General features: G+C 56.3%; 1 protein-coding gene across 1 annotated transcript; it reads left to right on the top strand.

Moving 5' to 3' along the window:
• Window positions 1-10,617, top strand: HEXA (hexosaminidase subunit alpha). Its single transcript, XM_061349947.1, has 14 exons — window positions 1-282; window positions 3,509-3,628; window positions 4,168-4,233; window positions 4,385-4,431; window positions 4,735-4,845; window positions 5,644-5,745; window positions 5,828-5,960; window positions 6,764-6,944; window positions 7,237-7,323; window positions 7,900-7,972; window positions 8,314-8,491; window positions 8,796-8,886; window positions 9,268-9,372; window positions 10,348-10,617. The coding sequence occupies exons 1-14, from the start codon at window positions 30-32 to the stop codon at window positions 10,409-10,411; spliced, it is 1,611 nt and encodes a 536-aa protein (XP_061205931.1). The 5' UTR covers window positions 1-29; the 3' UTR covers window positions 10,412-10,617.
• Window positions 10,618-12,366: the final 1,749 nt, after the last annotated feature.

The raw sequence follows: 12,366 nt of genomic DNA, 5'->3' as shown, positions 1-12,366 counted from the left end.
GCCCTCTCCCTCAGGCAGCGGGGCACGACATGGCGGCGGGACGGGCTCTGCCGCGGCTGCTGCCGGTGCTGCTGCTGCCGGTGCTGCTCCAGCCGGTGGCTGCCGTGTGGCCGCGGCCGCAGGTCCAGCGCTCCCCGCCCGGCGGTGGCCGCTGCCTGCTGCCGCCCGCCCGGTTCCGCTTCGGCCACGCCGCGGGCTCGGCCGTGGGGCCGGGCTGCACCGTGCTGGAGGCGGCGTTCCAGCGGTACCGGGCGCTGCTCTTCGCCGCCGCCCGCCCGACCGGTGAGGCGGGGTGGGGGCTGCCGGCGGGGCGGGGGGCTCGGCGCCGCTGGAAGCGCGGTTGTTACTTCCGTGTGTGGCTTTATTCTGGCAGGAACCCCCAGCCCCAAGGCCCCGTGTGTGCCGGGGTCAGAGCGGGGGTTTGGGTGCTGTGTGCCTGGGAACCCCGCATCGCCGCGGGTCAGCGGGGCTGGCGCTGGGGGTGGCCACGGGCTGATGCCGCAGTGGCTTGGGTTGAGCCTCACGGCAAGGGCAGCGCCTGTGCCGCGCACCTCTTGCAGTTCAGTGCGGAGCTGGTTGGCTTTCAGGGAGTTAGGGTCTTGCTATCAAGACTTTATCTCATTGTTTTATCCGCTCCACATCGTGTTGCAGCTCCCCAGGGCTTCATTTCCCTTCCTTCTCTTGCGACTGCTGTTGCAATCCCTTCAGGTCCCGTAGTTTTTGCTAGTCTTGACTCTTCCTGCGCCTAGCAGCTCCTGCTGCGCAGTGTGAAGCATTCCTTGAAGAAAGACCCGTGTTGCTTCATGCATGTGCCTTCCAAGTACGCATCCATGCCGTGGAGCGCTCTCCAGAAGGGTTGCTAAGCATCCCGAGGCAGCGTGGCTGTTCTGGCCGAGGTAGCTCATGGATTCATCCTGACTCTGTAGGGCGAGAAGGGGAAAGGCAGAAGCTTTGAGAGCCTGGGCTCGCCTTGGGGCAGGCTCCCGTGCCCAGACCTCTTTGTGGCAGCACCCAGTGCGTGCCTGCAGGAGGTCCCTGGCTGTGTGCAGGGGCTGTGGAGCCGGCGCATGCGGATGCTGGGTGCCTGCATGGGTCTGCGGCAGCCTGGAGCGCTGCATGTGGGGAACGTGAGGTGCTTCGTTCATCAGGAAGAGCCACGAATGGGCTTGAAGTGTGCTGAAGGGCCAGTGTGAGCTGCGGATCAGCGCTCGTGGCACTGGGAGCCACTCGGCTTCGTCTTGAGCTCGTCGTGCTTGGACCAAGGCAAGTTTGAGACCCTGAGAAAAATCCGTTTGGCTTATTTTATTTCTTCAACTCTTGTAAGTAGTGATAGAAATACAGTTTGATTTGGGAGCTGAGGAGACTTCTTGCTTTTGTGCTGCTAGGATCCAACCTTAAACCAGCTGATAGAATTATTCACGTTTTCCTGTTCATCCCAGAGGGAAAATGTGAGCATCACATCACTTGGTGAAACTGGGCGATCATGAGACTGAGCTCGTGCTCCTCGCTTTCCATACACCCTGCTTTATGACACTACATGATTAAGGCTTTTTCCCTCTTTGCCTTCCCTTTTTCTTTCCACCTGAGTGGTTAGTACGAATGGGCAATGGAAACCCTGGATGGAAGGAAATAGTTTCTATGAATAGAGAAAATAAACAGCAGAAACCATTTTCCCATGTGTCTCAAGAATCTGCTATGTCAGTTTAACAGCAGGCGAGATTCTCTCCAACCTCTCCATTCATTCTGGTCTTCAAGCACGAAAACTGAGACCAATTTAAGAGAGACATATAGGGGTCTTTGCCAAGCCCCTACTCAAAATGAACCAAACCCAAATTGGAGCCTACTTCGCAGTTGGGTCGAGCTTCTGGGAGCTGTTTCCAGCTGGAATGATGCTATTTCCAAGGGTGGAGAACTGGGTCCTTGCTGGAGTGTTTGTCCACCCTCCAGGTGAAGAATTAACTCCCATGTCTAATTGAATTTCCCTTGCTGCTGTCGCCTTGTCTCTTGTCTTTCAGCTGGACAGCTCCAAAACGAGCCTGCGAGAGACCCCGGTCTCTGTGTGGGACTCAAGCCACCCACGCTGTTTTCCTGCTGCTAACCTCCTGCAGTTAGTTATTAGTGCCCTTATCCTGCAGTTTATGACTGTAAACTCCATGATGTTTCACCTTCAGCCTTCCTGGTGAATGGATCACGTATCCTTGGTGCACCCACCTGCATAGCCTTCTAGGAGCGACAGCGGTGGCCGTGTGTCCCTGGGCAGGTTTAAACGTGGTTGTTGTGGTGGGAGCGGTTCTGTTGTGGCACCTCAGCAGAGCCAGCGTTTCTGTGTCCCCAGGCTTGAGAGCAGCCGTCCCTGGTGAGCAGCGCCTTGCCGAGCAGAGGGAGCAGGTCCTGCTGTGCTGCCGTGTGCTCGCACATCTGCAGGGTTGCCTTGGCTACCAGCTTGTCTGCAACCAGAGGAAAGCTCAAAACAGGGCTATCTTCTAGCCTTTTCCCTGCTCTCCACGGAGGTTTCATCATTCCATCCTTGAGGAATGCGGGGCTCTGGCTCCTGCAAGCTTTGGGAGCATGGGCTCTGCATTCCCCCCAAACACTGTCTCTCCCAGGTCTGCTTGGTGCCTGGCTTCTGACCAGGCTCGCTCAAAGCCAAGCTCCTTATGTTTAGTGACTGTATTGAGTAGCGACTGTTCCTGGGAATGCTGTGGGGTGTAGACATGGAGTTGGCTGTGAGTAGCAGGGTCTCACCCCACTAACCCGCCCTCTCCCTGGCCAGACCCATGTGTCTCAGCAAAGGCTGAACGCCTCTGGTAGTTGGGGGAATGATTCCAATGAGGTCTTGGGCTTGTACATCCTTGGAAGTGCTTCTTCCAAGATAGGGAAGTGTGGCCAGAGCTCCTGCCGGGGGTCTGAATATGATCAGGTTTGTTTTCCAGCCACTATGCTCTTGATGATCTTAAGGTCCTTTCCAACCCTAACTGTTCTATGATTCTAAGCTGCAGCAGGCTTGGATTCATTCTCCACCCTTTCCTGCAGGGCTTCTTTGCCCTGTCTGTGCTGTGTGGGGAGGGTAGCACAGCTTTTGGGGCTGTGCTTCATTTCCCATGGTCGGGAGAGTTTGGAAGCATGAATCTCTTCACCCCCCCCGCCCCAGAGAAGATTTGAATAGTTGTACCTGCTGGAACAGGGTTGGTGTTCAGGAGGCTTTGGGGACTGCTCCTAGGCCATGCTCTGATGTGTCTCCTGTGCACTCCTTTAAGCTTCCACTGCAAAGCCTTCCCTGGGGGATTCCTCACTTTTGTGCTTGGTTGGGATCAGCTCATGTGTTCCTGATTGCCTGTGTCTGAAGGAAGGCCCTGCTGAACACCCGGTGCCTGCTCTGGGGTGAGGGAGGCGGTGCTGTGTGTTAAAACCATGTATTCCTGTGCCTCCCACCACAGGGTTGTGGTGGACTGGGAGCAGGGAAAAGGGCCAGGATGGGGTTGATGTCCGTGGTCTGTGTCCTTTGCAGGGAATGGAGCTGACCCCTTCACAGAGAACCCATCCCAGGACTTGCCCTGCACTCAGCTCCTCGTCTTTGTGGCCACACCAGACTGTGATGGGTTTCCCAACCTGGACTCCAAGGAGAGCTGTAAGTGTGGAGCCTGGGAGCAGGAGGGAGTGCGGCTGTTCCTGTGCCCATCAGGTGGAAGTAGCACTGTGGAGCACTTGCCCCCAGTTGCAGAGTGGCAGCAATCCTCACTGGGTTATTGACAAACGGGCAGGGGGGAGGCACTTCCCTAAGGGTGCTGATAAAGCGATGGGAAAGGGTTAAAACAAAGAAGAACCCCCCAAATCTGTTCTCTGGGATCTAAGGTCCAGTCCTAGAATAGAATCATAGAATCAACTAGGTTGGAAAAGCCCTTTAAGCTCATCCAGTCCAACCATTCCCAGCCCTGCCAAGGCCACCACTGACCCATGGCACTGAGGCCTCGTCTCCACGCTGTGTGAACACTTGCAGGGACGGTGCCTGCAGCCCTGCCCTGGGCAGCCTGTTCCAATGCCTGAGCACCTCTGGGGCAGGAATTGTTCCTCAGCTCCATCTAAACCTGCCCCGGTGCTGCTGTGGCCTGCAGCAGCGCGTGATGGAGTGTGGGACCTAACTCCAGCCTCTCTGATGCTGTGTTTCAGACAAGCTCTCTGTCTCGGAAGGCTCCTTGCTGCTTTCTGCTGATGCCGTCTGGGGAGCTCTCAGAGGTGAAGTGTGCTTTCTGTGGGACATTCCCACTCTCCCTGCCTCAGGCCTATGGGGATGTGCCTGTCTTTCCATCGACTTAGCTCTTAATTGAGCTCTGTTCCTTTGGGGGAATCTGTGCTGAGAAAGGGACTGTGTGTGGTTTTCCTGCAGGCCTGGAAACATTCAGCCAGCTCGTTGGGAGAGACCAGAACGGCACGGTGAGTGCTGGGGCAGGCAGCTCTCCATAGTGCTCCTGCCTCCATGGGGCAGGATGGGGAGTCCCTGTGGGGAGGTACCAGCAGTGCAGCCTCACCAGAGCCCACACAGGGATTTATGAATGCAGATCCTGCCTTGTGAGCGGGTTAGGTGCTGCAGCTCTCCCTGGCTAGCCTCTAGTGTGGGCAGTGAGGGTACCCCTCCTCGTCCCACCTGCCCTGGGGACAAAGGTGACCCTGGTTGTCCCCTGCTGATGGCTGTGTCGCCCAAAGCCTTGCTCACTTCTTGGTGTTCTCTGTGTGCAGTACTACATCAACAAGACAGAAATCGTGGACTTTCCCCGCTTCCCTCACCGGGGACTGCTGCTGGACACCTCTCGTCACTACCTGCCCCTCAGAGCCATCCTGGAAACGCTGGTAGGGTGCCTGTGCTGGGGGATGAGGTGCTCTAGTTGGGTGTCCCTTCTGCTGCCACAGCTGAGCCCTCTGTGAGTGGCCTGGAGGGCTTTTGGGTTGGTTTTCTGTGTGCTGCTCCTTTCCAAAGATCCCAGGAGCTGTGTCCCCTGCATCTACAGCGCACTGAGGAAGAGCTCATCAAACCTGGCTGTTCTGAGCAAAACGGGCTTGCTTGTCCCTAGATGAAGCAGCAGGCTGGGGTGGGATGGCAGCATGACCTCAATTCTTAATACACAGATGTTCATCACAGGAAAACGCTTCCATGCTGCGGACCCTTCCCAGTGCTATGTTTCCTGTGGGGTAAAACATGGCTGTGTTTGCTCCTGAGATCACTCCCAGCCTCCTTGTTTGGGTGATTTCTCAGCTCCCTTTGTAAATAGGATGAGGCAGACCCCCCTGGATTCCTGCAATGCAGGTTACTTTCTGAGGCTGGGTTGTTTCTGAGGGAAGGGAGAACAGTGACTTCTTGCCAGGCAGGTCAGACAAAGGCGAGTGGTGGTTCTGTGTTCATCCCAGGCAGAATTAAACTTCCAGGTCTCCACCAGTGCTCAGCTGTAGGAAGAACAGGGCCCTCTGCAGCTCTTTGTGGTGCTGGTGTGTCTAAGAAAGGTGTCTGAATCCCTCTTGGGTTCTGGGGCACATTTAAGGAATCTGCCTTGTCCTTTTGGGCCAGAGAGACCTTGTCCCCTTTCTATGGCAAGCTGGGTGACCTTTCAGAAGGGGCAGGGCATATTCATCCTTGTCCCTGTTCCTTCCCAGGATGTCATGGCTTACAACAAGTTCAACGTGTTTCACTGGCACATTGTGGACGACCCATCCTTCCCCTATGAGAGCTCAACCTTCCCCGAGCTCAGCAAGCAGGTAACCCCCTGAGCATCCCCCGGGGGAGCAGATCCCTCCATCAGCACCTGGGAAGGGTGCTGAGGTTCCTGTGTTCCCGCAGGGAGCCTTCAATGCCATGAGCCACGTGTACACGGGCGGTGACGTGCAGGCGGTGATGGAGTACGCGCGGCTGCGCGGCATCAGGGTCATTGCGGAGTTCGACACTCCGGGGCACACGCTGTCCTGGGGGCCGGGTGAGGAGCACACCCCACTGCTGATGCTGCTGCTGCTGCTGCTGCTGTGAGGGGGGGGCAGTTGTACCAGGGGCAGCAAGGGAATCTGCAGCCTGGATCCCACACTCAGGCTGTGGGCAGCTGTGTCCCACAGGCTGGCTTTGAGGAGGAGCAAACCATCGTCTGGGGGAAGTGGGATGCAGTGATCCAGCTTCTGAGCAAAAGCCAAAGTTAAAGCATTTCCCTCTCTTCTTAGGGCCAATCAGTGTGATTTTGGGGGAACACCTGCTCTGCCAAAGCTAAGGTCATGGGTATTGCCAGGATCTTGGGTTTAACTAGAGATACAGCTGAGCAAGCTTCCTCCCTCTGCTCAGCTGCACCCCAGTCCTGACACGCTTCTCTCTACTTCAAGTATCTCCTTTTCCATGTCTGGAAGAACGAGAAGCTCCAGGAAAACATTGCCTTGTCTTTCTGTCTTCTTCCCCTGCTCCCAAATGCACTGGAGTACACCCTTTTCATATGGTCACATCCATAACTGTGGTTGCCCTGCCTCTAGCGGGTGTGTGGAGCTGGGAGAGGGTGCTGGGCACTGCACTGCTCAGCGTGTGAGCTCCTGTAGGAATCTCCCCAAAGCAGCATCCCTCCCTGTCAGGTCAGACATCTTGAGCCAGAGATTCTGCTGCTGTTTGTGCCTCATGGGCCATGCTCAGGTCCTCTGTGCCCTGGCAGGCCCTGGGCTGTGCTGAGGAGCATCTGGGGGTTATATGGGGTGATATGGCCACATCTGCTCCCCTCCTCACTGTTCTGTGTTTATTATGACCCAGGTGCTCCAGGCCTCCTGACTCCCTGCTATTCAGGCAAGCATCCTTCTGGGACCTATGGGCCCATCAACCCAGTCCTTAACAGCACGTACCAGTTTGTGACCAGTTTGTTTCAGGAAGTCAGCTCTGTGTTCCCAGACTTCTTTCTTCACCTCGGTGGTGACGAGGTGGACTTCACGTGCTGGTGAGGCTGAGATCAGTCTGGATGGGGTCTGGAGGGGGGAAGTATCTGGGACTGGAGCCATGATCATCTGCAGGTCCTTGGTGTCCTGCTCCCCGGGCTCTGTGTGTTAGCTGCCCAGGGTTTCTGTGCTCATGGGCATGCCGGTTGTGGGAAGCCACTGATGCCAGTGCAGCCACAGCTCTTGGAACGCCTGGGATAGCTGTGGATGGATGTGGGAAGGACTTGGCCATGTCTTGGCCTTACTCCAGAGCTCTGGTTGCAGTGCTTTTATTCTCTTCTCTTTGGTGCACAGGAAATCCAATCCAGAAATCCGTGCCTTCATGAAGCAGATGGGCTTTGGTGAAGATTACAGAAAACTGGAGTCATTCTACATCCAGAGGTGAGGACAGCTGCATCCTGGGCCTGCAGCTGCACTATGTGACCAGCAGAAATGGCTTCTGCTGCTTTGGGGACACCAGATCTCCTTTTCAGGAGCACAAAGAATAGAATCATAGAATAGTTAGGGTTGGAAAGGACCTGAAGATCATCAAGTTCCAACTGCCTGCCATGGCCAGGGACACCTCACACTAAACCATATCACCCAAGGCCTCGTCCAACCTGGCCTTGAACACTGCCAGGGATGGAGCATTCACAACCTCCCTGGGCAACCCATTCCAGTGCCTCACCACCCTAACAGGAAAGAACTTCTTCCTTATATCCTATCTAAACATCCATTTGGGAAAGTCTCCCTGACCCCAGAGGGAGTAGCTTACTGGTGTTGTACTGGGAGTTTGACCACACAGAGCCTGGGGCTGACGAGGAAGAAGCCCCATAAGGGGCTCTGCTTTTTCCCTTCTCTTTTAGAAGTACCTTCCTCTCTTGGTGTTGGGAATACCGATGCTGCTACTTCAGCGGTGTGCAGCCAGCAGAGAGTGTAGGTGGGATGACCCAAAACTTGGTTCTCTTTCCATTCCAGGCTCCTGGACATTGTCTCTTCCCTTGGCAAAGGTTCTATCCTCTGGCAGGAGGTGTTTGACAATGGAGTGAAGGTGGGAGCTGCCTGCTTTCCCTAAGGCAATTGCCTGTGGTGTGGTGAGCAGTGCCAGCACCCCAGCCAGACACACTGGGGTGCTGTGGGGTGCTGTGGTGGGGCTGGCACGTGGTGGCCCTGGTGTCTGTTTGAACCGTGCCCAGGACACTGTGCAAATGGGCTTATCCCTCTCTCTGTTGCTTCCTCAAAACAAGATGGGAAGTGGCTCAAAGGTCAAGCCAGAGTCTGCCTCAGTTTCCCTTTGGGGTGTTTGGAGCTGTGAATGCTCTGCTGGCAGGGAGACACGGTGCTCTTGTTGCTGCTCTGATCCCACATGGGGTCTTCATGTGTCCTCTTCAGCTGAGGCCAGACTCCATCATCCACGTGTGGAAGGCCTCCAAGCCGTACATGGAGGAGATGGCAGATGTCACCAAGGCTGGCTACCACGCTCTGCTCTCTACCCCCTGGTACCTCAACCGCATCTCCTACGGGCAGGACTGGATGGCAGCCTACCAAGTGGAGCCCTTGAAGTTCGAAGGTGTGTTCCTTATGTCCCGTTCCCGTCTGGCAGCTGACTTGTCCCTCGGAGGTGGCGCCAGGGCTGCCTGTCTTGCTGCTGGTGTGAAGGTGCTTAAGTGACCATGGCCTTGGTTCCTGTGCTATGTCCCTTTCCCTTGCTGCCAGCAGGGAACACCTCTGCTCTCCCCAGCCTGGGGTTTGAAGTGGGGGCTTTCAGATAGACAAGTTTTTGCCTCCTTGGCTGAGCCAGGGTGTTACAGGCACCCTGTGGGCAGGGTGTTCTCATACAACACCCCATCACCTGAATGCTGTGTCCTCTGCAGGCAGTGCTAAACAGAAGGATCTGGTGATCGGTGGAGAGGCCTGCATGTGGGGTGAATACGTGGACGTCACTAACCTGACCCCCAGGCTCTGGTAAGAGAAGCCATGGGGGGTTGACTGGAGTCACAGCGACAATGCTTGGACCCCTTTCCTTCACCACTGAGCAGTGTGTGCCAAACACTGTGGGTGTGCTCTGTGCATAGTGCTTGTCCCTGTCCCCTGGCAAGGCCTCTGTGCCAGTAACAGCTTCACTGAGGCTTACATGAGGGCCTGTAAGAGTGTAACGTGCTGCTGTGCACCACCGCTGTGTGTCTGTCCTCCCTGGTCCGCTCCTGACCTGTGTGTGGATCTTTTGATACCCAGCAGCCCCGTGATGCAGGACATCGGTCAGGAAGGTGCTGGGGAGCTCAGGGCTTTGTGTGGGAAGCGTTAGAACTCCCCATGACCTTCTGCCTCTGTCCTTCGCTCCCCAAGGCCGAGAGCCGGGGCTGTGGCCGAGCGACTGTGGAGCAACGCGAGCGTGAGGAGCCTGCAGGACGCCTACGTGCGGCTGGCGGCCTTCCGCTGCCAGCTCCTGGGGTAACGTTAACGTCCTCCGCACCGCAGCGCGGAGCGTGGCCACGGGGCCGCCTGGCTGGGTGCGGGGAGGGCGGGCAGGGTGAGGTGGGCTTTCCCTGCTGCGGAATGCACCTTGTTCTCACGGAGAGCCCCAGGTTTCTCTCTGCCTGTGCGTAGGCAGAGCTGCTTTGTGCAGTGCTGGAAGAGAAACCCTGCTGCTGGCGTGGGCTGGCGGCTCTGTCGAGGAGAGGGCTTCGTGCTGAGGAAGAGGGACGTGTCAGCTATTGCCACCTCTCCTGCAGCAGCAGCTTCCCCAGGAAACCTGCCCTTACCCGTGGCTCCCACACATGAGCAGAAAAACAAGTCTGCAAGCACAGGATGAAAACCTCTCCCTCCTTGTCACACCTGGGACAGCCACCAATGGCCACCCTGTGACCACTGAGACCTGACTGGGGGCTCTGCCTGTGTCCTCTGTGTAATCATAGAATCCCAGACTGGGTTGGGTTGGAAGGGGCCTTAAAGCTCACTCAGCTCCAAACCCTGCCACGGGCAGGGACCCCTTCCACTGGAGCAGCTTGCTCCAAGCCCCTGTGTCCAACCTGGCCTTGAACACTGCCAGGGATGGGGCAGCCACAGCTTCTCTGGGCACCCTGTGCCAGCGCCTCAGCACCCTCACAGGGAAGAGCTTCTGCCTAAGAGCTCAGCTCAGTCTCCCCTCGGGCAGGTTCAAGCCATTCCCCTTGGCCTGTCCCTACAGGCCCTTGTCCCAAGCCCCTCTCCAGGTTTCCTGCAGCCCCTTTAGGCACTGGAGCTGCTCTAAGGTCTCCCCTTCAGGAGCCTTCTCTTCTCCAGGCTGCCCCAGCCCAGCTCTCTCAGCCTGGCTCCAGAGCAGAGCTGCTCCAGCCCTCGCAGCATCTCCATGGCCTCCTCTGGCCTCGCTCCAGTAGCTCCAGGTCCCTCCTGTGTTGTGATGCCCTCTCTGTCCTCTCTTGCCAGGCGCGGGGTCCAGGCGCAGCCGCTCTATGTTGGATACTGTGAAAATGAATTTGGTGGGTTCTGAAGCATGAGTCCCACTGCCCTCGCTCTGCACACGCCGGAGGAGTGATGGTTCTGCCTCAAGAGCTGCTGGTTGGGCTTAGCCCCTCCTGCCCCAGCTTCTGCTCTTACTTTGTTGCAATGAACGTTTCTGTCCCTTTAGCGTGCACCCTTTGCCTCTTTCTATTTTTATTCTTTAAATCTATAAATAAATGACCCAAAGAGGGAAAAGGTGCTTTTTCATGCTCAGCTGGGACTTACAACCGTGCAAGGGCTATTGTTGGCAGGAGATGTGCAGGTGCTTGCTCCAGAGATGTCAGTGCGGAAGCAGCATCCCATTGCTCCGAAGCGTGCTGGGTGCCCACCTGATCTACTGTGCTTTAGTCCCTGCTTCCCACCCTGCAGAGAGGTGACAAGAAGGTGTGAACTGCCCTCAGATGGGGAGCTCAGCTCCCGGCCTCCTGCATCCTCCTGGATATTGGCTCCTTGGAGAAGAGACTGGTGCTGCCACTGTCCCATGGAGCTGGAGTCGTGGCTCTTGTCTGCAGCTGGTTGGGAACCACACTCAGCTCAAAGCAGGGAATCTCTTGGGAAGACTGTTTTGGGATTAAGTGCGTGAGATCTGCTGCTATGGCAGGAAACCTTTCATTGCTGAACTTTAATTTTAAATGTTGTTGGACTTTTATTTAAAAAGTAAGATTTTAACTATAAAAATGAAAATTTTAATTTAAAAATCTGACCTTTAGAAATAAATTTTAAAACTTGGCATTAAAAATGCTAGTAATTCTCAAGTCTTGCATGTCTTCACCCTCCTGCAAAAGGATGCCCAAATGCTGCTCCTCTGAAGTGATGCAGCTTACACAGGCTGGGAGGGTAGGTTGTGATGCCCAACCACCACGGAACAGGGAACTTTAGCCAGGTTTTGGGGAAAGGGGGATGTTTTTCTACATGAAAAGAAGGATATTTTCCCTGGTTCCTGGGGAAAGAGGCTCCTCTGCTTCCCCCAAGTCTCAATGGAGAATTTGTGCCCCTTTCCTGCGTGTTTTGGTCATGAGTATTGTCCTGATCTTGCATTTCAGGCAGTGCAGTGTGAGCCAGGATCTGCTGCCTGTCGGTGCTGGCAATCCTCTTGGATTGAGTAACTCAAAAGACCAAAGTAATAATAATCATAATCGTGATTTGATGTGGTTCTGAGTCCTAAAGCTTTCTGGATGGCCGGTGTAACTAGTGCTAGCACCATCAAGCACTGATCGGAAGCTCCTCACTCCATGAGGACATCCTGTGCTCTGCCCCTTGTCCCCACCAATACCACCCAGCATCCCCACGGCATCCTCCACTTTGGGAAGCATCACTTGGCACCACAAAGGCCTCAGGGAGCTGTGGAGCAGCCTCTTTACCTCCTGGGCCGGCCTCTGGTGCTTTAGAGCCGGTGTTTGCCCCGTGCCTGCGTGGCAGGGGTGGCACAGACCCCTCCTCGTGTGGCCTCTTCTCCCCAGCACATCTATTTCGGTGAGCACGGAGCAGGCGGCGCCGCGTGAATCACCCGGGGCTCGACGGGATTAAAAATAAACCCAGGCTCTGGAGAGGAGCAACCAGAACTCGGTGGGGGGATGCGGGGACCCCCACGGATGCACAACCCGGGCACCGAGCCCTTCGAGCGGGTGCTGCTGGGATGGGCTTACACATGCCTGCACATAGAGACTCGCATGTGGGTGCCCGCGAGCACGTGCGTGCGTGTACCTGCTTGCACACACGTGCAGATGCAGCACAGGCTGGCAGCACAGGCATGGAGCTGCACGTGCCTGGGCACGCTCTCGTGTGTGCTCGTGAGCGCTCCTGCAACCACGTGTGCGCGCCTGCAGCGCGTGCGTGTGCCCGCACACACATGTGCCTGCGCACCCTTGAGCATGCATGCGTGTGCACACGCACTCGCACAACACGCCCGGGCTTGGGGGGACCTGCGCAAGCTCGCACACATGC

The sequence above is a fragment of the Neopsephotus bourkii genome, unplaced genomic scaffold, assembly GCF_033783945.1.
Source record: "Neopsephotus bourkii isolate Nb327-2 ecotype Australia unplaced genomic scaffold, CSIRO-AGI_Nbou_v1 NB_463, whole genome shotgun sequence".
Taxonomy (NCBI): Eukaryota; Metazoa; Chordata; class Aves; order Psittaciformes; family Psittacidae; genus Neopsephotus; species Neopsephotus bourkii.
This window is presented reverse-complemented; position numbering and strand designations above follow the sequence as displayed.